Raw genomic sequence first — 24,824 nt, forward strand, 5'->3', positions numbered from 1 at the left:
TCTGCCAGGCTCACTCTCATTTCCGCCCTTAGAGATTCTATATTCTCATTAACATTTTCGTTAATACTTTTTTCAAGTCTACACATCATCTTGACCATTGTTACTCTGAATTCCATTTCTGATAATTTGGTTACATCCATATCCATTAGTTCTGTGGCAGAGGCCACAGACTCATTGTCTTTTCTTTGGTGGGGGGGATTTCTCCTTCTCATCATTCTGATGAGGAGAGGTTGCGGGGTTGTCCAGAACCCAAATTATTGACCGGGACCCAGGCTGTGCACCCTTGTTTTATAGGGATCTTAGTGATGTGGGCTTCTTGATTTTTCAGCCTGCCTTCTGGGGGAGGGGCCTGCCGAGGCAATACTCAAGCAACCCTGTTTGGGTAGAGTGTCCATGTCCCCTGAGAGGAGGGATGGGGATGGCCACACTGTGAGCCGGTATTTCCAGGCTTTCGTTCTCTGGCAGCTTTTCCTGGTGGCTTGCTGTGCCTTTTCTGAGAGTCAGAGCAGCAGTGGCCGAATCTCAGCCTCTGTCTCAGAACAGAGGGATCGCAGACCATTCTCCACTGATGTTCTGGCCACTTTAACTCTGTTTCTGTTGGTGCTGCTCAACCCTGTAGCGTCCCGCGATGTGCACCCCACACCCAGCGTCCCAGCCCTCACTTCCAGGGCTGGCGCGTCTCTGTCCTTTGTGTTTCTAACACTGCCAGCTGCCAGCCGCCCCTGAGCGCTCCCAGAGCTCCCGGTCTCAGTCTGGTTCCAGTGAGCACACCGGAGCTCCTTTTCAGTCTGGAGGCGCGCATTCCCGGCTCATGGTCTCAGTCTGCTCTCTTGCGGGTGCAGGTCCGCGAGTCCACCCGCTCCCCCGTCCATATATTACTTCTAACAGGTTTTTTTGGTGGTGTCTTTAGGCTTTTCTCATATAACATCACGTCATCTGCAAACAGAGATGGTTTTATTTCTTCTTTTCTGATTTGGATGACCTTTATTTCTTTTTCTTTTTTAACTGTTCTGGCTTAATTATGTGTAATAAAAGTGGCAAGAAAGCATCACTGTCTTATTCCTGGTCTTAGAAAAAAAGCTTTCAGCTTTTCACTATTGAGTATGGTATTACTTGTGCACTTGTCATATATGGCCTTTATCATATTAAGTTACAGTCCCTCTATGCCTAATTTATTGTCTTTATCATGAAAGGATATATTTGGTCAAATGCTTTTCCAGCAACTACTGAGATGATATGATTTTTATCCTTTATTCTGATAACATGTCACATTTATTGATTTGCATATATTAAACCATCCCTGAATCCCAGAAATAAATCCTACTTGATTATGGTACATAAATTTTTGATATGCTTTTGAATTTTGTATGCTAATATTTTGTTGAGAATTTCTGCATCTATATTCATAAGGAATATTGCCTGCAGCTTTCTTTTCTTGTAATGCCATGGTTTAGCTTTAGTATTAGAGTAATGCTGTTTTAGTGGAATGAGTTTGAGAATATTCACTCCTCTTCAATTTTTTAGAAGAGTTTGAAAAGGATTGCTATTAAGTTTTCTTTAAATATTTGGTAGAATTAACCAGTGAAGCCATCTCATCCTGGGCTTTTTTTTTTGTTGGGAGGTTTTGGTTACTGATTTAACCTTTCTCATTATTGGTCTACTCACATTCTGTTATTTATGATTCAGTCTTCATAGATCATATATTTCTAGAAATTTGTCTATTTCTTCTAGGTTATCCAATTTGTTACAATATCATTTTTCATAAGTAATCACTGTCATCCTTTGTATTTCTGTGGTATCATTTACAGTGTCCTCTCATTTGTAATTTTATTTGTGTCTTCTTTTTCTTATTTCTCTAGCAAAATTTTTGTCCATTTTGTTTATCTTCTCAAAAAAAAAACACAGCTTTCTTTTCTTTCAAGATTTAAATTCAGGTTAGTTAACATATAGTGTAGTTTCAGGGGTAAAATTTAGGGTTACATCACTTGTATATAAATAACCAGTGCTGATTACAACAAGCACCCTCCTTAATGCCCATCACCCATTTGCCCCATCCTCCCACCCACCAACCCTTCAGCAATCCTGTTTGTTCTCTTAAATGTAGTCTCTTATGGTTTGCCTCCCTGTTTTTATCTTATTTTATTGTTCCTTTCCTTCCCCTATATTCATCTGTTTTCTTAAATTCCACATACGAGTGAAATCATACAGTATTTGTCTCTCTCTGAGTTATTTCGCTTTGCATTATACCGTCTAGTTTCATCCACGTCATTGCAAATGTCAAGATTTCATTCTTCTTGATCACTGAGTAATATTCCATCATATAGATATATATACCATATCTTAGTGCATGTGCAGCCAAAGTGAACACTGAATGAATAACATGAATACAACTAGATAACTATCAAATCATCTTAGATAGCCCAGAAATTGACCTGAAGACTGGCAAACTCCACAACTAAAGGTGGAGAAGAGGCCACATCAAAGAAGGTAGGAAGTGCAGAGATACAGTTTGGGAGATAAACATACCATTGCTGCTGCAGTAGGAGGGAGCCACAGTCACAGAGACGGGGAAGAAACAGACTAGCACACAAGGGAGCACATGGGGAAAATAAATCCCCAAAGCAATTGGCTTGGAAAGCTGGAAGGCCTGAATTTCATGAGTTCTTGCAACCATCAAGGCTTAAAGCTTTGAGTTTTAAAGGTCACTGGGTGTGGTTAGGATAGAGCACAGGGAGCACTGCACTGCTCCAGGAGAGAAGGCAAATAACCCACTGGCCTACAACAGGGAAATAGCGTTCTGAAGAGTGCCTGGGGCACACAGTGAGGAGGTTATTCACTCATCCAAGAGTACATCCCAAAGAGGCAGCATTCACTAAAAGACCCCTCTGTGAAGAAAGGAACTGGCAGGTGCCATTTTCCTCCCCTGCCCCTCAGCATAAGTACAGGGCCACCTTCAGGAACCAGCACAGTGCTGAAACTTGCTACCTAACTTGCTTACACCAAGTCCTGCCCTATAAAATCCCCCACTGCACACTCCAGTGGAACCATCCATCTCTCCCGGTCATACTTGCCTCAGTCTCAGCCTAACCCCCTACTCACACTGCAAGTCCCAACTCAGGAGTTTTGCAGAGCCTCAGCTCTAGTGGTGTTGGTGACAGATCTCATTTCAGAAGCAGACCAGAGCACACCTAGTTAAAATGGCACATTCAGGCCAGGGACTACACTGCCCACAAGTAAAGAGAGCCTCTGTAGACAACTGGCCCAAACAATAGAGCAGCCAGGACAAAATAGTAAACACAACATACATTGGAGACATTCCCAGAAGCACCAGGCACTGGAGAACAGGGGTAATGCACAACAGGGCACCATAGGATCTCTTCTTCATAATGCCATCATTCTCAAGAACAGGAGACATAGCTGACCTTCCTGACCACAGCCACAAAGACTTAGACAAAATGAGAAGACAGAGAAATTTATCCCAAATGAAAGAACAGGACAAAGCCACGCCAGAGATCTAAGTGAAACAGATATATGTAACATTACTGAGAGATAATTTAATGACCATAAGGATACTCACTGGACTTGAGAAAAGAGTGGAAGACATGCATGAGACCCTTAACACAGAGATAAGGAATAATATAGAAGAGATAAAGGTCTTAAAAATGAAATGAGAAACATATCTGATGGAATGAACAGCTGGCTGGAAAAAGCAAAGGAATGAACTGGTGACCTACAAGATAGAGTAATGGAAAGTAATCAAGCTGAACAAAAGAGAGAAAAAAGGATTGTGCAAAACAATAATTGACTTAGGGAACTCCCTGACTCCATCAAATGTAATAACATTCATATTATAGGAGTCCCAGAAGAAGAGAGAGAAAAGGGAGCAGAAAATTTATTTGAAGAAATAATAGCTGAAAACTTCCCTAATGTAAAGAATGAAACAGCTATCCAGATCCAGAAGGCACAGAGAACTGTCATCAAAATCAACAAAATCAGACCCATACCAAGACATATTATAATTGCAAATTTAGTGATAAAAAAAAAATCTTAAAAGCCACAAGACAACAGAAGTCATTAATCTTCAAGGGAAAATCCATAAGACTAGCAGGAGATTTTCCAGCAGAAGCTTTCCAAGCCAGAGGGAGCAGCATGATATATTCAAAGTGCTGAACTGGAAAAAATCTGCAATCCAAAATACTCTTTCTAGCAAGGCTATCATTCAGAATAGAAGGAAACATAAAGAGTTTCCCAGAAAAACAAAACTAAAGGAGTTTGTGACTACAAACCAGCCCTGCAAGAAATATTAAAGGGGACTTTGAATGGAAAGGACAGAACAAAAGGGACAGTATAAAAGTGGGAAACATAAAAGCAGTGAAAATGAATATTTCTGTAAAAAAAAAGAGAAATCAAAAAAAAAAACCCACATATTATATATACTAACATATACCTAAAACACGGGAGGGAGAGGACCAAAGAATGAGTTCAAACTTAAATAACATCAACTTAAGATAGACTGCTATATGCAAAAGAGGTTATATACAAAACTGATGGTAACCATATACCAAAAACCACTAATAAACATGCAAAGAATAATGACAAAAAAAAATCTAAATATATCCCTAAAGAGAATCAACAAAACAAGAAAGATAAAAAAGGATCAGAGACAATATTCTGAACCATAAAACAAGTAACAAAATAGCAATAAATACATATCTATCAATAATTATTTTTCATGTAAATGGACTAAACGCCCCAGTCAGAAGACACAGAGTGACGGAATGGATAAAAAACAAGACCCATCTATATGACACCTACAACAGACTCATTTCATTTTTTTTTAGAAGAGTTTATTTATTTATTTGTCAGAGAGAGAGAGCAGAAGCAAGGGGAGTGGCAGGCAGTGAGAGAAGCAGGCTCCCCACTGAGCAAGGAGCCCAATGTGAGGCTCTATCCCAGAACCCTGGAATCATGACCTGAGCCGAAGGCAGCTGCTCAACCAATTGAGCCACCCAGGTGCCCCACAGACTCATTTTAGACCTAAAAACACCACAGATTGAAAGTGAGAGGATGTAGAAATGTCTATCATGCAAATGGATATCAAAAGAAAGCCAAACTAGGGGCATCTGGGCGTCTCAGTCAGTTAAGTATCTACCTTTCGCTCGGGTCATGATCCTGGGGTCCTGGGATTGAGCCCTGCATGGGGCTCGTCTGCTTGTCCCTTTCCCTCTGTCCCTCCCCCCAACTCATGCTCTCTCTCTTGCTCTCTCTAATAAATAAAATCTTAAAAAAAAAAAAAAGAAAAAAAGAAAGAAAAGAAAGAAAAAAGCCAGAGTAGCAATACTTATTTCAGACAAAATACACTTTTTTTTTGGCTGGGTACAGTATGCTTTATTGGTGTACATAACAATGTAGGGCTCTCCAAGCCTCTCCCTTTCTTCAAGGAGTGGAAACTACAGAGGTTGGGAGATTCTCAGTGTACTGGGGATGAGTTATGGCAAATAATTTCCAGCAGCTCAGGGCCTCTCTCTTCCTCTTGCTCTCACTGGGGCTGGTGGTTCAGAGGGCTCTTAGTCCTTGGAGGCCATGTGTACCATAACATCCACCACCCGGTTGCTATAGCCAAATTCACTCATACCAGGAAATGAGTTTGACAAAGTGGTCACTGAGAGCAGTGTCAGACCCAGCATCAAACGTAGAAGAGTGGGTGTCATTCTTAAAGTCACAGGAGACAATATGGTCTTCAGCATAGTCCAGGATGTCCTTGAGGAGGTCGTCCGATGCCTGTTTTACTACCTTCTTGACGTCATTGTGTTTGGCAACTTTCTCCAAGAGGCACAACAGATCCACAATTGACACACTGAGGGTAGGGACATGGAAGGCCATGCCAGTGAGCTTACCATTCAGCTCAGGGATAACCTTGCCTACAGAATGGTGGCACTGTAGAAGCAGATGGTATTCCGGGCAGCCTCTTGGGCATCATGCCACAGCTTCCCAGAGGGACTGTCCACAGTCTTCTGGGTGGCAGTGATGGCATGGGCTGTGATCATGAGTCCTTCCACAATGCCAAAATTGTCATGGATAACCTTGGCCAGAGGGTCCAAGCAGTTGGTGGTGCATGAGGCATTGCCCATCACAAATATAGGGGCATCCACAGAAGGGGCAGAGATGATAATCCTCTTGGCCTCGCACTTCAAGTGAGCCCCAGGTTTCATGGTGATGAAGACCCCAGTGGACTCCACAACATACTCAGCACCAGCATCACCCCATTTGATGGTGAGATCTCACTTATGAAAGTTGGAAATGGGCTTTCAATAATGACAAATTTCCCATCCTGAGCTTTGACTGTGTGATGGGATGTGTGGAATCATACTGGAACACACAGACCATGTAGCTGAGGTCAATGAAGGGGTCATTGATTGTGACAATATCCACTTTGCCAGAATTAAAAGCAGCCATAGTAACCAGCCACCCAACATGGCCAAATCCGTTTACTCTGACCTTCACCATCTTGTCTCAAGCTGGCACTGCACCAGAAGCTGTGGCTGTCTGCTGAGCAGGGAGGAGCAGAGACCCAAAATAAAACAGACTTTAAAGTAAAGACTATAACAAGAGACAAAGAAGGACACTATATAATAATAAAGGGGACATTTCAATGGGAAGATATAACAATCATAAATATCTACACACCCAACCTAGGAACACCCATGTGTATAAAAGAATAACAAACATAAAGGAACTAATCGATAATAACACAATAATAGTAGTGACTTTAACACCCCACTTACATCAAAGGACACATCATCAAAACCACTTAACTGGGTGCTTGGGTTGGTTGAGTGTCTGCCTTTGACTCAGGTCATGATCCAAAAGTCCTGAGATCGAGTTCTGCATCAGGCTCCCTGCTCAGTGGGGAGCCTGCTTCTCCCTCTCCTTTTGCTCCCCTCCACTCCTGCTCTCTCGTGCACTCTCTTTCTATCTCAAATAAATAAATAAAAAGTTTAAAAAATAAATTAAAATAAACAGGTAATCAACAAAGAAACAATGGCTTTTAATCACACATTGGACCAGATGGACTTAACAAATACATACAGAACATTCCATCCTAAAACAGCAGAATACACATTCTTTTCAATAGTACATGACACATTCCCTAGAATAGTTCATATATCGGGTCACAAAATAAACCTCAACAAATTCAAGAAGATCAAAGTCTTACCATATGCAGCTTTTCTGACCATAATGCTATGAAACTCGAAGTAAACCACAACAAAAAATGTGGAAAGACCACAAATACATGGAGGTTAAGTAAACAACAAATGGGTCAATCAGGAAATCAAAAAGGAAATTTAAAAAGACACATGGAAACAAATGAAAATCAAAACACAGCAATGCAAAATGTCTGGGATGCAGCAACAGCAGTTCTAAGAGGGAAGTTTACAGCAATATGTGCCTATCTCAAGAAACAAGAAAAATGTCAAATAAACAAGTTAATTTTACACTTACAAGACCTAGAAACAGAACAACAAAACCTAAAACCAGCAGAAGGAAGGAAATAATAAAGATTAGAGCAGAATTAAATGATATTGAAACTAAAAAAAAAAATCCTCAACAAGATATTAGCAAACTAAATCCAATAATACATTTTAAAAAATCATTCACCATAATAAAGTGGAATTTATTCCTGTGTTGCAGGGGTGGTTCAGTATCCACAAATCAATCAACATGATACATCACATCAATAAGAGAAAGGACAAGAACCATATGATCATTTCAACAGATGCAGAAAAAGTATTTAACAAAGTACAAGATAAAAAACCCTCAACAAAGTAGGTTTAGAGGGAACATATCTCAACATAATAAGGCCGTATATGAAAAACCCACAGCAAACATCATCCCTAATGGGAAAAATTGACAGCTTTTCCCCTAAGGTCGAGAACAAGACCAGGATGCCCACTCTCACCACTTCTATTCAACGTCGTACTGAAGTCCTAGCCATAGCTATCAGACAATAAAAAGAAATAAAAGGCATCAGATTAGTAAGGAAGAAGTAAAATTTTCATTATCTGCAGATGACATAGTACTATATATAGAAAACCTGAAAGATTCTAACAAAAAAAACTTCTAAAACTGATAAATAAATTCATTCATGTCACAGGATATAAAATCAACATACAGAAACCTGTTGCATTTTCCTATACCAATAATGATGCAGCAGAAAGAAAAATTAAGAGAACAATCCCACTGGACCAAAAATAAGATATCTAGGAATAAACCTAACCAGAGGGGAAAGACCTTACTCTGAAAATTATAAAATACTGATAAGAAAATTTAAGACAACACAAAGAAATGGAAAGACATTCCATGCTCATAGATTAGAAGAATAAATATCGTTCAAATGTCTATACTACTCAAATCAACCTACACATTTAACATAATCCCAATCAAAATACCACCAACATTTTTCACGGAGCTAGACAAACAGTCCTAAAATGTGTATGGAACCACAAAAGACCCCAAGTAGCCAAAGCAATCTTGAAAAAGAAAAGCAAAGCTTGAGGCATCACAATTCTGGACTTCAAGTTATATTACAAAGCTGTAGTCATCAAAACAGTATGGTACTGGCACAAAAATAGACACATGGATCAATAGAACAGAACAGAAAACTGAGAAATGAACCCACAACTTTATGGTCAATTAATTTTCAGCAAAGCAGGAAAGAATATCCTATGAAAAAGTCTCTTCAACAAATGGTTTGGGGAAAAAAAATGACAGCTATATGCTAATGAATGAAACTTGACCCCTTTCTTACACCATACACAAAATGAATGCAAAATGGATGAAATACCTAAATGTGAGACAAGAAACCATAGAAATCCTAGAAGAGAACAGAGGCATAACCTCTTTGACATCAGCCATAGCAACTTCTTTCTAGATACGTCTTCTAAGACAAAAGAAACAAAAGCAAATATAAACTATTGGGACGTCATCAAGATAAAAAGCTTCTGCACAGTGAAGGAAACAATCAAGAAAACTAAAAGGCAACCAACAGAATGGGAGAAGATATTTGCAAATGATATGTCTGATTAAGGGTTAGTATCCAAAATCTATAAAGAACTTACCAAACAACACCCAAAAGACAAATAATCCAGTTAAAAAATGGGCAGAAGACATGAACAGACATTTTTCCAAAGAAGACATACAGATGGCCAACAGACAATGAAAAGATGTTTAAGATCACTAAATATTAGGGAAGTACAAATCAAAACCACAATGAGTTACCACCTCACACTGTTAGAATGGCTATTATCAATAGGACAAGATGCAAGTGTCGTAGAGAACGAGGAGAAAAAGGAACTCTTCTGCCCTGTTGGTGGGAATGTAAATTGGTACAGCCACTCTGGAAAACAGTAGAGATTCCTCAGAAAATTAAGAAAAGATATACCATATGATCCAGCAATACCACTTCTGGGTATTTATGCAAAGGATATGAAAACATTAATGTGAAAAGATATATGTACCACTATGTTTATCACAGCACTATTTACAACAGACACCATATGGAAGAAACCTAATCCATTATCCTAATCCACCTATCCAACAATAGGTGAATGGATAAAGAGGATGTGGTATATAAAAACAACAGAAAACGACTCAGCCACAAAGAAAAATGAAATTTTGTCATTTGCAACAACATATGTGGACTTCAAGGCTATTATGCTAAGTGAAGTAAGGCAGACAGAGACAAATAGTGCATGATTTTTACCGATATGTGGAATAAAAAAAAAAGCCTAAAACAAACAAAACAACACAAAACCAAACTCCCAGATACAGAGAACAGATTGGTAGTCAACAAAGGCGAAGTATGTTGGGGGTGGGTGAAGTGGGTCAATTGTACAGTGATGAATAGTAACTAGACTTTTGGTGGTAATCACTTTGTCATGTACACAGATGTCAAATTATAATGTTATGCACCTGAAACATATATGTTATATACATTTACCGCAATAAAAAAGGAAGCTGAAAAACCTCTTAAACACTGATAAATTTTTTTAAAAAAACATAAACTACCAATAGACAATGAAAGAGAGGAAAACATTACAAGTCTTATAGATATTTCATATAAGAGAATATTAGGAACAACTTCTTCCAATAAATTTGATAACACAGATTAATATATAAATTTCTTAGAAGACACAGGCTACCAAAAACTGAATTTACAGTTGAAAGCATTTCCACAGGGAAAACTGCAGGCCAGAATGACTTCCTATGGTGAATTTTACCAAACATTTAAGAAAGAAACAATAATAATTCTACAAAACTCCTGCAATAAATTTAATACAAGGAGATATATTCTATAAGGCCAGCATTACCCTGATACTAAACCAAAAAAAGCATTGTTTCAAAATCCAACATCTATTCCTGATTTTAAAAACTTTCAGCAAACTAAATAGAAAGGAATTTCCTCAGCCTGATAAAAAGCTTCTACTAAAAACCTACAGCTAGTATCATACTTAATGGTGAAAATAAATGCTTTTCTCATAAGAATAAAAATAAGTCAAGGATGTCTTCCCTAACCACTTGTATTCAGCACTACGCTGTTTGATCTTAGCAAGTACAATAAGGCAACAAAAATGAATAAAATGATCCATACTAGAACATGAGAAGTAAAATCTCTTTATGCACTGAAAACATGATCATCTATGATGAAAATCCTACTTACTCTACAAAAAACAAGGAGAAGTAAAAGATTTTGCAAGTTTTCAAAATACAATGCCAATAAACAAAATATCTATTATATTTCTATATATTAGCAATGAACGATTATAAATTAAACAAAAAATATCATTTAGAGAAGCACAAAAAATTAAAATAGTTAGGAGTAAATCTCAAGAAAGATATGTAAGACCTGTTCACCAGAAACTATATAACACTGCTGAAAGAAATTAAATGGGATTTACATAGATAGAAAGATATACTGTTCTCATGGCTCACTTTTCATAAGGAATAAATACATTCATCAAATAAGAATTAGGTTACAGCTGTGACAACACTCAAATCCATATTTGATGTCTCAAGTTTTCTGAATCCAAAATATCAAAGATAGAAACAAAAGGCTATACCATGATTAGTGAGAAGGCCTTATATTACCTATGAGATCCTCCTGTAAATCACTAGCTGTCTCCACACTCTCTTCATTGCTGCCTTCATGTCTTTATTCCTGAATGCGTAGATGACTGGATTCAGAAAAGGAGTGAGAACTGCATCAAAAATAGCAAGAAATTTGTCCATCTGTGAATTGGGATGTGGCCATGTATAGACAAACATTGTTGGACCGAAGAATAAAAGGACCACAGTGATGTGAGCTGATAGCGTGGAAAGAGCTTTGGATGAACCACCTGAGGAATGTTTCCAAACAGTAAACAGGATAAAGATGTAGGAGATGAGGAGTATGAAGAAAGAGCCAACACAGATAAACCCACTGTTGACAGTGACCATGAACTGCAATCTGTAAGTATCTGTACAGGCCAGTCTGAGGAGACGAGGAAGGTCACAATAAAAGCTGTCCAATACGTTAGGACCACAGAAGGGTAAATTAACAATAAATGCTAGTTGGAACAGTGAGTGACTGACACCAAGGGCCCAAGCAGCAGCCAGAAACAAAACACACATTCGTGGGCTCATAATGGTCAAGTAGTGGAGAGGCTTACAAATGGCAACATATCTGTCAAAGGCCATGGCAATGAGCAGCACCATCTCCACGCCACCGATGACGTGGATAAAGAAGATCTGGGCAATGCAGCCTCCAAAGGAAATAACTTTGCGCTTTCTGAAAAGATCATAAATCATCTTGGGTGAGGTGGCAGAGCAGGCCCCCAAGTCAATAAAAGAGAGACCGGCGAGTAGGAAGTACATGGGGGAATGTAAGTGAGGATCAATGGTCACAGAAAACACAATGAGGATGTTTCCAGTCATGCTTGCCACATAGAGCACAGAGGAGAACACCAGGAGGAGAAGCTGGATCTCCCATGAATGAGTGAGTCCCAGAAACACAAACTCAGACACAACTGAGTGATTCCTTCCATCCATGGATCCAGTCAACTGGGATGCCACTGAAATGATGAAAATTAAGAAAATGAGGAAGATTATGGAGATGATAATAGGTCATAGAATTACCAATGTTTCAATATCCTTATTATGAATGAAAAGTATATAGTTATCTGCTTTCTCACACATATAAAAACAAAAAACAAAAATCAACACACTATCATCACACATGTGAGCTATGACATAATTTAAACCTATCACCAAAACTCTGACTGCAATGTTCTGTTCTCAAATTAACAGATTAGGCATGAACATGGATATATGAGTATCCATGACACTCATTAGCTGTTTAAATCACTTCTGATATTGACTAGTCCTCATTTCTAACATATTCCATCTTGCTTTTATGTATAGTCTCATAATCCACTTCTCTCCCCAGTTTACTCACAGTTTGCTAATAAAAAGTAGCTACAATTCCAGACTTTCTCACACAAAGGAGCAATGACTAATGCCCTCAGTCATCCCAGACCGCAAAACTCACAGACACTATCACTGTGTCCTGCCCCTAATTCTGGGTCACAACCACTGGCATTAATCTCTCTCTATTCTCACCTACACACAGTGATTACACCACTACCTCCTGAGCTAACAGTCCAGTCTTAGGTGCACACCTTCTATTACCAGAAACCTGGGGTCTGGACGAGGGGGCACTAATGCTGCTCATCAAGGTAGGGAGAGCACGTGATAGGACTGAGAGGATGAACACACATGGGGAAGGGATGGAGGCACCAGGGAGGGAGTCAGGAAACTCAGTAATTACTGACAAAGACCCAAGGCCTTGATGAGGAAGAGCACATGTCCCCAATGTAATAAGATGAAAATTCTCACAGAATTATATAAAGTCTATTCTGTCCAACTGGTCATCATTCGGATGAAAAACATGAGACCCAGCAAAGTAAATTGAGTTTCCAAGATTCACACAAATGGCAGTCTGGGGACCAAAACTATGTCTCTGGATTCCTATTCCAAAAAGAAAAGTCCTAGAGAAAATAATTAAGTAAGAGAAAACAAAACTCAAAACAGTGAATTTTTTTTTCCTGGTTAAAACCAAATTAACCACAGACACTTATACAAAATGTTCATTATAATGTAGCAAACTGACATTAATTATTACATAAAATGTGTGCCCAATTAAAGATTACTTGACTAGTACAAAATTAAATTATATCTGGGAAAGTGATTATTCATTGCAATCATGATTTGTGTACCGATTCTTTGTATTTTGGTGGTTATGTAACCAGTCACTACAGTAGCAAAAAACTTAATGTTTCTAAAAAGCCCATCCTTTGGTCTTTCTAAATTTTTTTCTTTTTCTCTTTTTAAGTAGTCTCTACACCCAATATGGAGCTCGAATTCATAACACAGAAATCAAAAGCTGCATGCTCTACCAACAGGTCCAGCCAGGCACCCCAGTCTCTCTAAAATTTATTATCTTCGAAGGTCAATTCAAATCCCAAATACTTCTTGTAGCTCTTATTGACAGTTTTCCTTCATACTGATTTATTCTTTTGCTAACTCCTACAAGTCAAAGAATCAAGAAAATAGTTGAAAAAACATAAATTGTACACATAACAAATACAATCTAATGTGATATACAATACATGCCAAGTGAATACTAAGTTAAATACGTGGTCATTTGGGGCAGGGGAAGGGAAATGTGTTAAAAACATTCAAAGGTAGAAAATAACTTGTATCAGCAAGAGCAGATGGGTAGCAGATGGCTACCCCAAGAACACAGACATTGATTTGGCCCTTTAAGAAGTAGAACTGAATAAAGAGAGATATACAGTATGTGGGAAATAACCTTGAATTATGTAATATGAAAGTAACTTTTAATATTAACTATCATTATGCATGTGTGTATAGCCCATATTATGTACCCAGGTACATAACAAAAGTCAGCAGACAGTTCTTGATTGAGAAGTTAAGATTAATAACTCCAGGCTACTGTAAGGCAATGCCTTCAGGTCAACGATCTTCACTACTTTTTATTCTCTTCTTTCTTGGTCATCTTTTCCAATCATTTTAAAAGACATAAGGGGAAATTTCTCATTTAAAAACTTATCATAACCATAACTAATAGTGTCCCAGTGAGAAGGCACCCAACGCTTTACAGAATATTTCTTGGTGAGGATTAAATTGCATTTAATCTTCAAGCCTATAGCCAGTACTCAATTTATTTTCCTGAAGTCTATGGAATAATCTGAGGTGCAGAAAAAAATAAAGTAGAGAGAAAGGAGAAAGAATGAAGATTTTAAATGTGGGGAATATGGGCAAAGGGGGAAACTAGGAAAGATACATATGATAAAGAACAAAAAGAAAGAAACCATCAGGAAAAAAGAAAAAGAGCTGAACAAGGTTCAGAGAGTATGAAACATGGTAGCCAAGATTTCTGAGAACCCAGGTACATTAAAGAGAACATCGATCTCTCACCTTAAATTCACTGATTCAGGGCTGCTCCTAACTTTGACACTGGGCTGCATTTAAGGAAGGCAGATTGCTTCCACTACCTGCCTGTCAGGCTCACAGAGTTTCCGTGAAAATCACACATGATAATGAATGGAAAGACTGTCTTTTTACTATACAATGATATAGAGAAGTCATTCACTGTAAAATTTTTACTGTTTTTATAATTTGAGGAGTCCAATCACGTACTAAACAGGAGAGGGAGGCATACAGAACAACAGGCAACAGGCAAGTGAAATTCTCCCCACTGAATGTTTTCTGTGTGTTCTGCTATCCTGAGAGGGTTCTCTGTCCAGTCAACTTCTGCCACTGAGGGTCACAGTATGGTTATTTCCGAAGGTGGTGTTCTTCCACATGGTGGACTTATCACACAGCTATAGGCTCACATTCAAAGTCCAGAGATCATTTCCAAATTTTCATCTCTATATTCTTCAATCCTAAAATACAAAAATTCACAGATTGCCTTTCACACATTATAGTAGAACGATTAGCAGCTTGGGTTTTGATGGCATCACCACTCACTTGCTACGTGAGTGTGTCAAAGTTACCTGACCTCTCTGAGCTTCAGTATTATCATTGCTAATGTGGAGATAATAATACTTCCTTGCAGGGTGTTGTGAGAAATAAGTGATATATGTAAACTTACCTGACTCAGTACCTACCACACGGTGTGGCACAATAAATGCTATCTATTACATACTGAAGAGTAGCTACATGAGTGACTTGCAAGTACAGAAAATTATTCCTCAAATTCTGAAACTTCCATTGTTCTACTAAAACTGGTTTTAGGAAAAGCTTCCATATCCATACTTGCATTCAATCACTTAAGCAGATTTCTCAAATAACAGGTTTTCTCCTTAACGGAAATCAAAGACTAATCAAAGACTGCCTAGGGGATGCAGGAAGGAGATTTGTGTTCTGACCAGGCTATGTCCCTTCCACCACTGCTGTCCCCACAATCCAAAGTCACAAATATCAATGAAAAAAAAAAGTATTTTCTGACCACCACAGATAACACTGGATACTTCCCTTGTTATTAGTGGTAAGATGAAAGAGAGAATGGAGAAAGGACCAAGGCAAGTGCTTACAGGAATTTCGGAAGTCTGTGCCCATCCAAGCTCACATTTGTGTGGATCTGCCAGGAAAACAGACTTTTCTTTCTAATTGCCTTTATCATAAAGCATATAAAATTCTTTAGTTCTTATCTCCACTTTAATTGTGTAAGTGGAGAAAGCAGAGGTAGTTTAGGCATATTATAGTTAGATGGTTATTCAAAACCAAAGTCTTGGTTATGTTCTACTCCCCATTCTTCTCACTTACACATTTTGTTAAAGTGCATTTGCTTATTGTGTGCCAGATCTCAAGCCATACCAATGTTGTATAAAGTCAATCCCTATCCAACATGTACATAAATATACTGCAGGCATTGCATGATACATGTCATAGCAGTGTAATTGCCCCCCTAATATATGAGGACAGTGGAAAAAGATAACCATAGTGATGACAAAAGGCAGTACAGCAGACATAGCATTTGTGTATAGCGTCAAGAGTTGGTAAATATTATAATACACAGAGTCCAAAAAAGTCATTTCAAGCAGATGTAAAATATGAAAACCAGATACATTTGTTGCTCAGTGGGTTAATGGTAAAGCTTGCAGGTTATCTACAGAATAGATATTGGTTTTGGAGAATAAAAAAATAAAAGAGAAAGATGATAAAGATTAGTTTGCACCTGACATTGGGAACTAACACAGATATTTAAGAATTACTAGATAAATGCAGGGAATCAATGAAGAGGGTGCAAGGAATTGGTGATAAGGCCAGTAATGAGGGAAGATGCCCCATCTGTAAGTGTGATGAGTCTTTTGGAGGAAAGGAACAATGGAGGAAGGGAGTCCTCAAAGAGAATGCTGAAATAAAGTAGATCTGGGGGGCTATACAGAGGTATTAAAACTATAAGGTTTTAGCTTTAAGACTGCCAAATCAGAAAATAAAAATATTAAGAAATACACAAAAAAACTGATGGCTGATTAAAGTTGGAGTGAACATGAGGAGTGATGTCAAAGATGACACCAAGATTCAAGCACGGATAGATAGGACAATGGTAGATTCGTTTTTAAAAATAAGGAAATTGGACACAGAATTTGTGGGGATGGAGAAAATAAATGATCACATTTATATTTAACAATTGGAGTTTCAGATACTAGTGAGATGTACAGATGGAAATATGAGTCAGGATATGTGGAAAGAAATAATAGGTTCAAGATATAATTGTATAAGGGGCGCCTGGGTGGCTCAGTCATTAAGCATCTGCCTTCGGCTCAGGTCATGATCCCAGCGTTCTGGGATCAAGCCCCACATCAGGCTCCCTGCTCAGCGAGAGGCCTGCCTCTCCCTCTCCCACTTCCCCTGCTTGTGTTCCCTCTCTTGCTGCCTGTCAAATAAATAAATAAAATCTTTTTTTAAAAAAAAAGATATAATTGTATAGTAATCCATATGAGTAATAACTGAATCTACAAGAGTGAATGAATTCCCTGAGGGAGAGAGAGAGAGAGAAAGCAAAACCCAACCATATAGAAAGTCATAGTAATAATGTGAAAGGAGACAAAGGAGCCAACAAATTAGGCAAAACAGTCTCAGTGGTGAGCCAGAGAAGCCAAAACTGAACTGCAAGTCAAAATGAAGGATGAAAACAGTAAAAAAAAATTGAGATACCAATTTACATAAATTTTTCTGCTTTGTAAATGGGCGGTTTGGGCCTGGTATATCATGGGCACCCTTTATAAATATCAAGTGGGTTCATTAATGAATAAATAATATAATGAATGAGAGAGAACTGTCAAAGAATGGATGAATGAAATGTCTCCCCCACTAGGGGCTAGATGACAAAGTTTTCAGAGAACGTACATGTCACTCTGTTGTGACTCACGTCCTTAATATTCAGCAGCTTGACATCAATCAAAGAACTGTGACTATTAGGATGAGGGCAGAGCAGTGGAATGGAAGGTGAAGCAGAAGTTTACGAAAGGATTTAAAGTTTCTGGGCACTAAATAGACGGATCAGGTGGCCAAGCCAACTATAAATCATAGGCCAGAAAGAAAGTCACAGAGACCGAAAAAATAACTAAAAGCAAAACAAAACAAACACAAGGTCAGGGGCGCCTGAGTGGCTCTGCTGGTGAAGCATCTGGCTCTTGGTTTTGGCTCCGGTCAGGATCTCAGGGTCATGAAACTGAGGCCCATATCAGGGTTCTGTGCTTAGTGGGGAGTCTGCTAGAGATTCTCTCTGTCCCTCTCCCTCTGTCCCTCCACCCCCCTCTCTAATAAATAAATAAATTTATCTTAAAAAAAAAAAACAAGGTAAAACTGTTGGGAAACTTGGAAAGGAAGGTAGTCGTATGATAAACTCTGAGTCCTCCATGATATTCTTCTACAGCTTTGCTCTTGCTCCTTGAGGGCTACATGCACAATTTCCCCTACTCATAAACTCAGCTCCCAGACACAGTGACTCTCCTTCACGGGCCTGATTCCTGTTCCACCGTCCTTCTCTAGATACCAACAGCAACATGCCACATAGAAAGCTGACATCATGGTGAGTTGATGAAAACTTAATTCCTGGAACATAGAAACCTTGGCTTGCTGATTTACTCACTATAGATTTTATTTCTGTCCCTCCCACTTACCTGCTTTGCCAAGAAAACTAAGAGACCAGTATCATTAAAGGTTCGGATAGATTACAGTGCTCCCCAAATCAAGGGGATCCCATACAGGATCATTACAGACACTCACAAAAGGCTGTATAAAACAGTCAGAGCAGCCGCTAGTTATATCCCCAGGAGGTAGTGACCAAGTGATACTGCAGAGATCTGGGATTGCCAAACTGAGATCGCTTGGCTTGGGGAATCACTGCCTGTGGTTGTTTTGGTTCTCCCAGTGTAGCCAAGCACAGAAACCGTTAATAAGAAAAAATGAGAGGCATTTAGTTTTCTAACAACAAAGAGGCCTTTGCCATTTTTAGAGCAGCTTTAAATCTTTATTTTATGATGACTAAAGTTGAATTCCAGAGCAACATTAAAAAACTATCCTCAACAATTTTTAATCTTTTTATTATTTCTATGTCAATTACCTCAGTAATATTCAACTTAAACAAGAATATATTAAAAAGTATGAAGAATAATACATGGAGATAAAACCAAATTATATTGCATGAAAAAAGCAGAATGTATAAGAAAATGAGATTGAAATTGACTTCAAATATAGTGTTTTTATTCATACTCTACTGAATCCTCACAACCACACTGTGAAGCACATGTTGCCACCTAATCTCAAATTATTTTTCCTCTAAGATTACACAGATATTTAAAGTTTGGTCTATATATGAATTTAGGACAGTCCCAAAATTTTCTTCTTTCTCCTACAGCTAACTTCCTTAAATTATTGAAAAGTCAATATTACACAACATATTCATGAAGCACATATAATCTTGAATCCAAATTTCAGACAAGCATGACAGCAAAAATAAAATTATGTTAACTTCAATTATGTAAATAAATTCAGACTTCCTGACTAAGAGTCCAAACTTGAGATGCTGCTTCTTTCCTCTTCCTTTACAGCAGAAGAAACAAAAATGTAAACACCATCCTTAGAAAGGCTAGGAATATATCTACAAATCCAAACCATGACACATGAAAAAAAGAAAAAAACCCTTATGTGCAATAAAAATTGAAACACGACAAGAGTGAACACCAAAATAAAAATCATGCCTCCTAAGATCTTAAGCTAGTCACTAAGCTCAGCAGTGTCAAAAGGACGTGGATACACTTAGAACAAAACTAGTGATCTTTACTTTGAACAGAAACATGGGAGTGTGTGAACACTCACTCCACAGAATGATCAAGGAAAGGAACTTACAGGGAAATACACAGATATAGCACCTCTGGAATAAGTAGCACCTCTGGAATAAAAGAAAAATCAAGGCAAGAGGAGGTGGAAGGCAGCAAAACACTTGACTATTCCCATTATGTAATGAAAAGAAAGGGATAAATCATAAGACAAATGACCAAAATTAACAAATACGGCTGCTCTGAGCCAGTAGTTAGCCCAGGAATCCAGGAGAGTCATCCCAACAGGTGAGAGGTGATTTGGAGACAACATTCCAAACTCAGCTTCTATCATACCTCACTAAAACCCTTAGTTCCTCCTCCACAGTATCCTTTCAAATTTCTAGCATATTCAACTAGTATATTAGATTAATAAAGGGGGTGCTTGGCTGGCTCAGTTGGTAGAGCATGTGACTCTTGATCTCGGGGTTATAAATTCAAGCTCCACGTTAGGTGTACAGATTACTTAAAAATAAAATCCTAACAAAATAATAATAATAATAATAATTTTGTTATAAAATAAAGCAGGAGATGACCTATATGAAAATACTTCAAGAAGATAGAAAAGAGAAATGACACAAGGTATATATCATATACATAATAGGTTGTATACCATGAAGTAGTGAAAGTGTGAGCAAAATTTTCTATGAATTTTTAAAGATACAACTTCTTTGTAAAATGACAGAAAATATATATGAGTTATGCAAAGAAATAAATGACAGAAAATATGAAGTGGTGAAAAATAAACTGGAGAAATTCAAGAAATACAAGCAGACCTCATTTTATTGCACTTCGTTTTATTGTACTTTTCAGAAACTGTATTTTTTACAAATTGAAGTTTTGTGACAACCCTGCCTTGATCAAGTCTATTAGTGCCATTTTTCTAACAGTATTTGCTTACTTCATGTCTCTATGTCACATTTTGGTATGCTCACAATACTTGAAACTTTTTCATTATTGTTATGTTAGGGAGATCTCTGATCAGTTATCTTTGCTCTTACAACTTTAATTGTTTTGGGTATCACAAACCACACCCATAAAAGACAGCAAATTTAATCAATAAATGTGTATGTTCTCACTGCTCCATCAACTGGCTATTCCCCATCTCTCATCCTCTTCTTGGACCTCCCTATTCCTTGAGACACAATATTGAATTAGGCCAATTAATAACCTTACAATATCCTCTAAGTGTTCAAATAAAGGGAAGAGTCACATGTCTCTCACTTTAAATCAAAAGCTGGAAATGATTAAGCTTAGTGAGGAAGGCATGTCAAAAGCCAAAAGAGGCCAAAAGCTAGGCCTCTTGCACTAAACAGTTAGCTAAGTTGAGAATGCAAAGGAAAAGTCCTTGAAAGAAATGAAAAGTGTATTCCATTGAACATAAAAATGATAAGAAAGCAAAACAGCTTTATTGCTGATATGGAGAAAGTTTTAGTGGTCTGGATAGAACAAACCAGCCAAAACATTCCCTTAAGCAAAAGCTTAATCCAGAGGAAGGCCCTAACTCTCTTCAATTCTATGAAGCCTGAGAGAGATGAGGAAGCTACAGAAGAAAAGTTTGAAGCTAGCAGAGGTTGGTTCACAACTTTAAGGAAAGAAGGCATCTCTGTAACACAAAAGTGCAAGGTAAAGCAGCAAATCCTGATGTAGAAGCTGCAGCAAGTTATCCAGAAGAGCTAGCTAAGATAATGAGGATGGCTACACTAAACAACAAAAAAGTCTTCTCCGAAAGAAGATACCATCTAGGATTTTCAAAGCTAGAGAGGAGAAGTCTGTGTCTGGCTTCAAAGCTTCAAAGGAGAGACTCTCTTGTTAGGGCCTAACGCAGCTGGTGACTTGAAGTTGAAGCCAATGTTCATTTACCATTCTAAAAATCCTAGGGCCCTCAAGAATTATGCTAAATCTACTCTTCCTGTGCTCTATAATGGATCAACAAACCCTGGATGACAGCACATTTGTTTACAACACGATTTACTAAATACTTTAACCCCATGGTTGAGACCTACTGCCCACAAAAAGATTCCTTTCAAAATATAACCACTCGCTGACAATGCACCTGTTCACCAAGAACTCCGATGGAGATGTACGACGGAATGTTTTCCTGCCTGGTGACACAACATCCATCCTGCAGCCAATGGATCGACGAGTCATTCTGACTTTCAAGTCATATTACTCAAGAAATACATTTCATAGGGCTATAGCTGCCATAAATAGTGATTTCTCTGATGAATCTGGGCAAAGTCAATTGAAAACCTTCTAGAAAGGATCCACCATTCTAGGTGCCATTAAGAATATTCATGATTCATGGGAAGAGGTCAAAAACATCAACATGAAGAAGACTTTGGAAGAAGCTGACTCCAACTCTCATGGATGACTTTGAGGAGGCTTCCATGGAGAAAGTAACTGCAGATGTGGTGGAAAAAGCAACAGAACCAGAATTATGTATGGAGTCTGAAGATGTGACTGAATTGCCACAATCTTGTGATAAAACTTCAATAGATGAGGAGTTGCTCCCTAGAGATGACCAAAGAAAATCATTTCTTGAGATGGAAACTACTTCTGGTGAAGATACTGTGAGGACTGTTAAAATGACAACAAAAGATTTAGAATATTCTACAAACTTAGTGGATAAAGCAGTGACAGAGTTTGAGGGGTCTGACTCTAATTTTGAAAGAAGTTGTACTGTAGATAAAATGCTATGAAACAGCATCACATGCTACCGAGAAAGCATTCATGAAATGAAGAGTCAATGGTTGTAGCAAACTTCATTTCATCTTACTGTAAGAAATTGCCACAGCAACCCCCACCTTCATTGACCACCACCCTGATCAGTCAGCAGCCATCAATACCAAGGTAAGATCCTCTACTGGCAAAAAGATTATGACTCATTAAAAGCTCAGATAATGGTTAGTATTATTTAGCAAACAAGCATTTTTTAATCAAAGTATGGTTTTTTAGATAGGTTTTTAGAGTTTTAGATGTTTTTTTAGATGTAATGTATTGTACACTTAATAGGCTATGTATAGCTTAAACATAACTCTTATATGCACCAGGAAACCAAAAAATTCATTTGACCCACTTAATTGCAATATTTGCTTTACTAAGGCAGTCTAAACTCACAATATCTTGAAGGTATGCCTGTAAATAAAGAAACATAATAGAAATGAAAATCACTATAAGAAGAAAAAAAGTGTGAACTAAATGAAACAAAAAATCAAAGAGCTTAAAAGAATTAGAAAAAATATAGATTAAAATAAAATCTAAGAAATGAAAAATTAGTGTTCCTTAAGAATTCATTGTACTTGGTAAAGAAAAAAATTCAAAATAAAACTTTTCTGAAATGAAAGAAGCATTGAAACTACAGTCTAAAGAGACTGTCATGACCCAGGGGGGATAAAATGTTATTGCATGGGCCACATCAAGGCCAATCAGTTGAAGTTCCCAAGTTCCATGTCCACAAAATAAACAGCCTACAAAATAACAAAAACAAACAACAAACCAAAACCTTAGGAAATAGAGTTCCCATGAGGTCTTATTAAAGAAAACCATTAAAGAATAAACTTCACTAATCAAAAGTGAGTAGAGATAACATACTGAATTATGAAGCCTGATATTAAACAATTCTGGGGATTATGATTAAAGAACAGAATACAAATGTTACAAACCATGACAGTATTAAAGAATAGTTATCTTAGTAAAAAATTAAAAAAAAAACATTTCTACTGAAAAACTTCCGTTTCCTCACCTTTCACAGTGGGAGAGAATCAACAGATCATTTTAAGGGCAATTAACTACTTATTATATTAAAGTATAAAGGTAATGATTAGAAGAACTAAGAATACTGGAATCAAATAAAATTGAGGGAAGGGAGAAAGGGAAGTGGGGTAAAGGGCTAAAGTATAATAATTTCTTTCTATCTCATAGTCAATGGATACTGTCTTTGGAGGTAACACAAAATTAAAGAATTATAAACAGTGAATAATTAAAATGATCTATAAACCTTCAATATTATTAAACCATCCACACACAAAAGAAAACAACATTACAGAAATCTTAATGAAAGGATTAAATGGATGCATAAAATGTACTCATTCATTTATTCTACTAATATTTATTGAGCACTCATATGCCAGTATTGTGCCGAGTGCCAGTGATGTAGAGCTCCTGAATCTTGGAGTTTTACAGAACAGTGCGGGAGGTATATATTAATCAAACAATCGCACAAACGTTAAAATCGCAACCATAAAAATTACTCTGCAAAAGAGTGACTATCACATTAATAGAAGAATTTGATGTAAACAGGAAAATCAGGGGAGGTTTCCCTGAGGAAGTGACACTGGGAATTAAGATCCAAAGGTAAACAGAAGTTAACTAGGAGTGGAGGAAAAAGGATTCCCTGCAGACGGAACAATCTGTGCTCCCCCTTGAGGCCAGAGGTGGCATTGAGAGTTGTGTCTGGAACCACAATGCCAAGAAAATGAGGTGAACATTATACAGGATATGACTGAATTCAGTAATGAGAGACCGCTCCTAAGAGAATGAAAAGGAAGATTTTAAAGCAGAAGGGTGATTTGACCAGACTTGACATTTATTAATATTACTCTCGCTACAGTGTACAGATTGGATTTGAAGGAGTTCAGACTGGATGCAGGTGAGCCACTTAGAAAGCACTATTCTTGTCAAGGCAAAAAATGTTATTTAGACTAGGATAAGAGTTGGGGAAGTAGGTAGATTTGCCATATATTTAGGAGAGACAATCAACAGGGCTTGATGACGGGTTTAGCTGGAGATGCACTCACTTTAACTAATGCTTCAAGTTTAAGAATTATTCAACTCCAATAGGAACTCCAATCCAATGATCCTACCAATATTTTTACTGTCCCTTACACCCTTGATGTCTTACCTCTGTCCTGTCCCAGCTTAAATTCCATGGTCAATTTTCTTGCTCCCTTTAATTCTGTTGTATTCACTTAGCGAAACCTGCTGAAACAGCACTGACTGCTATGTTTCTCCTACTTCCACCTTTTCAATGGAAGTGTCTATTGTAGTTACCTTGTGGAAGTCTTGCCATTTCATGTATCACGTGGGAACAGAGAACTAATAACTTCTCTTCAGATCAAGAAGAACCAACAGCTGTATCTAAAGAACCATACCTGGGGAATATCATTTGAACTTGATTTAAAAGGCAAGATCTTGGACTTTCAGCTAAGGCCATAAAGAGATGAGATTTGGGGGCTCTTGGGAAGAGGTGGATATTTTGTACACGGGAGGGACTTAGAGTTCAAGCCAGAGAGCAGATGGTGGTAGCTTTTCTATAAGAGGAATACCATCGATTCCTTCCCATCCACCCTGAATATACACACCACTCCCCCA

General features: G+C 37.8%; 1 protein-coding gene and 2 pseudogenes across 1 annotated transcript; 1 reads left to right on the forward strand and 2 right to left on the reverse strand.

Moving 5' to 3' along the window:
• Positions 1-5,311: 5,311 nt before the first annotated feature.
• Positions 5,312-6,611, reverse strand: LOC103673521 (annotated as a pseudogene).
• A 4,537-nt stretch (positions 6,612-11,148) lies between these two features.
• On the reverse strand, positions 11,149-12,545 carry LOC103673520 (olfactory receptor 4F3/4F16/4F29). Its single transcript, XM_008702306.2, has one exon. It carries the CDS (start codon positions 12,085-12,087, stop codon positions 11,149-11,151), a length of 939 nt encoding a protein of 312 aa, XP_008700528.1. The 5' UTR covers positions 12,088-12,545.
• A 7,081-nt stretch (positions 12,546-19,626) lies between these two features.
• LOC121100183 lies at positions 19,627-22,362 on the forward strand (annotated as a pseudogene).
• Positions 22,363-24,824: the final 2,462 nt, after the last annotated feature.

This window comes from Ursus maritimus, unplaced genomic scaffold (assembly GCF_017311325.1).
Source record: "Ursus maritimus isolate PB19 unplaced genomic scaffold, ASM1731132v1 scaffold_35, whole genome shotgun sequence".
Lineage (NCBI taxonomy): Eukaryota > Metazoa > Chordata > Mammalia > Carnivora > Ursidae > Ursus > Ursus maritimus.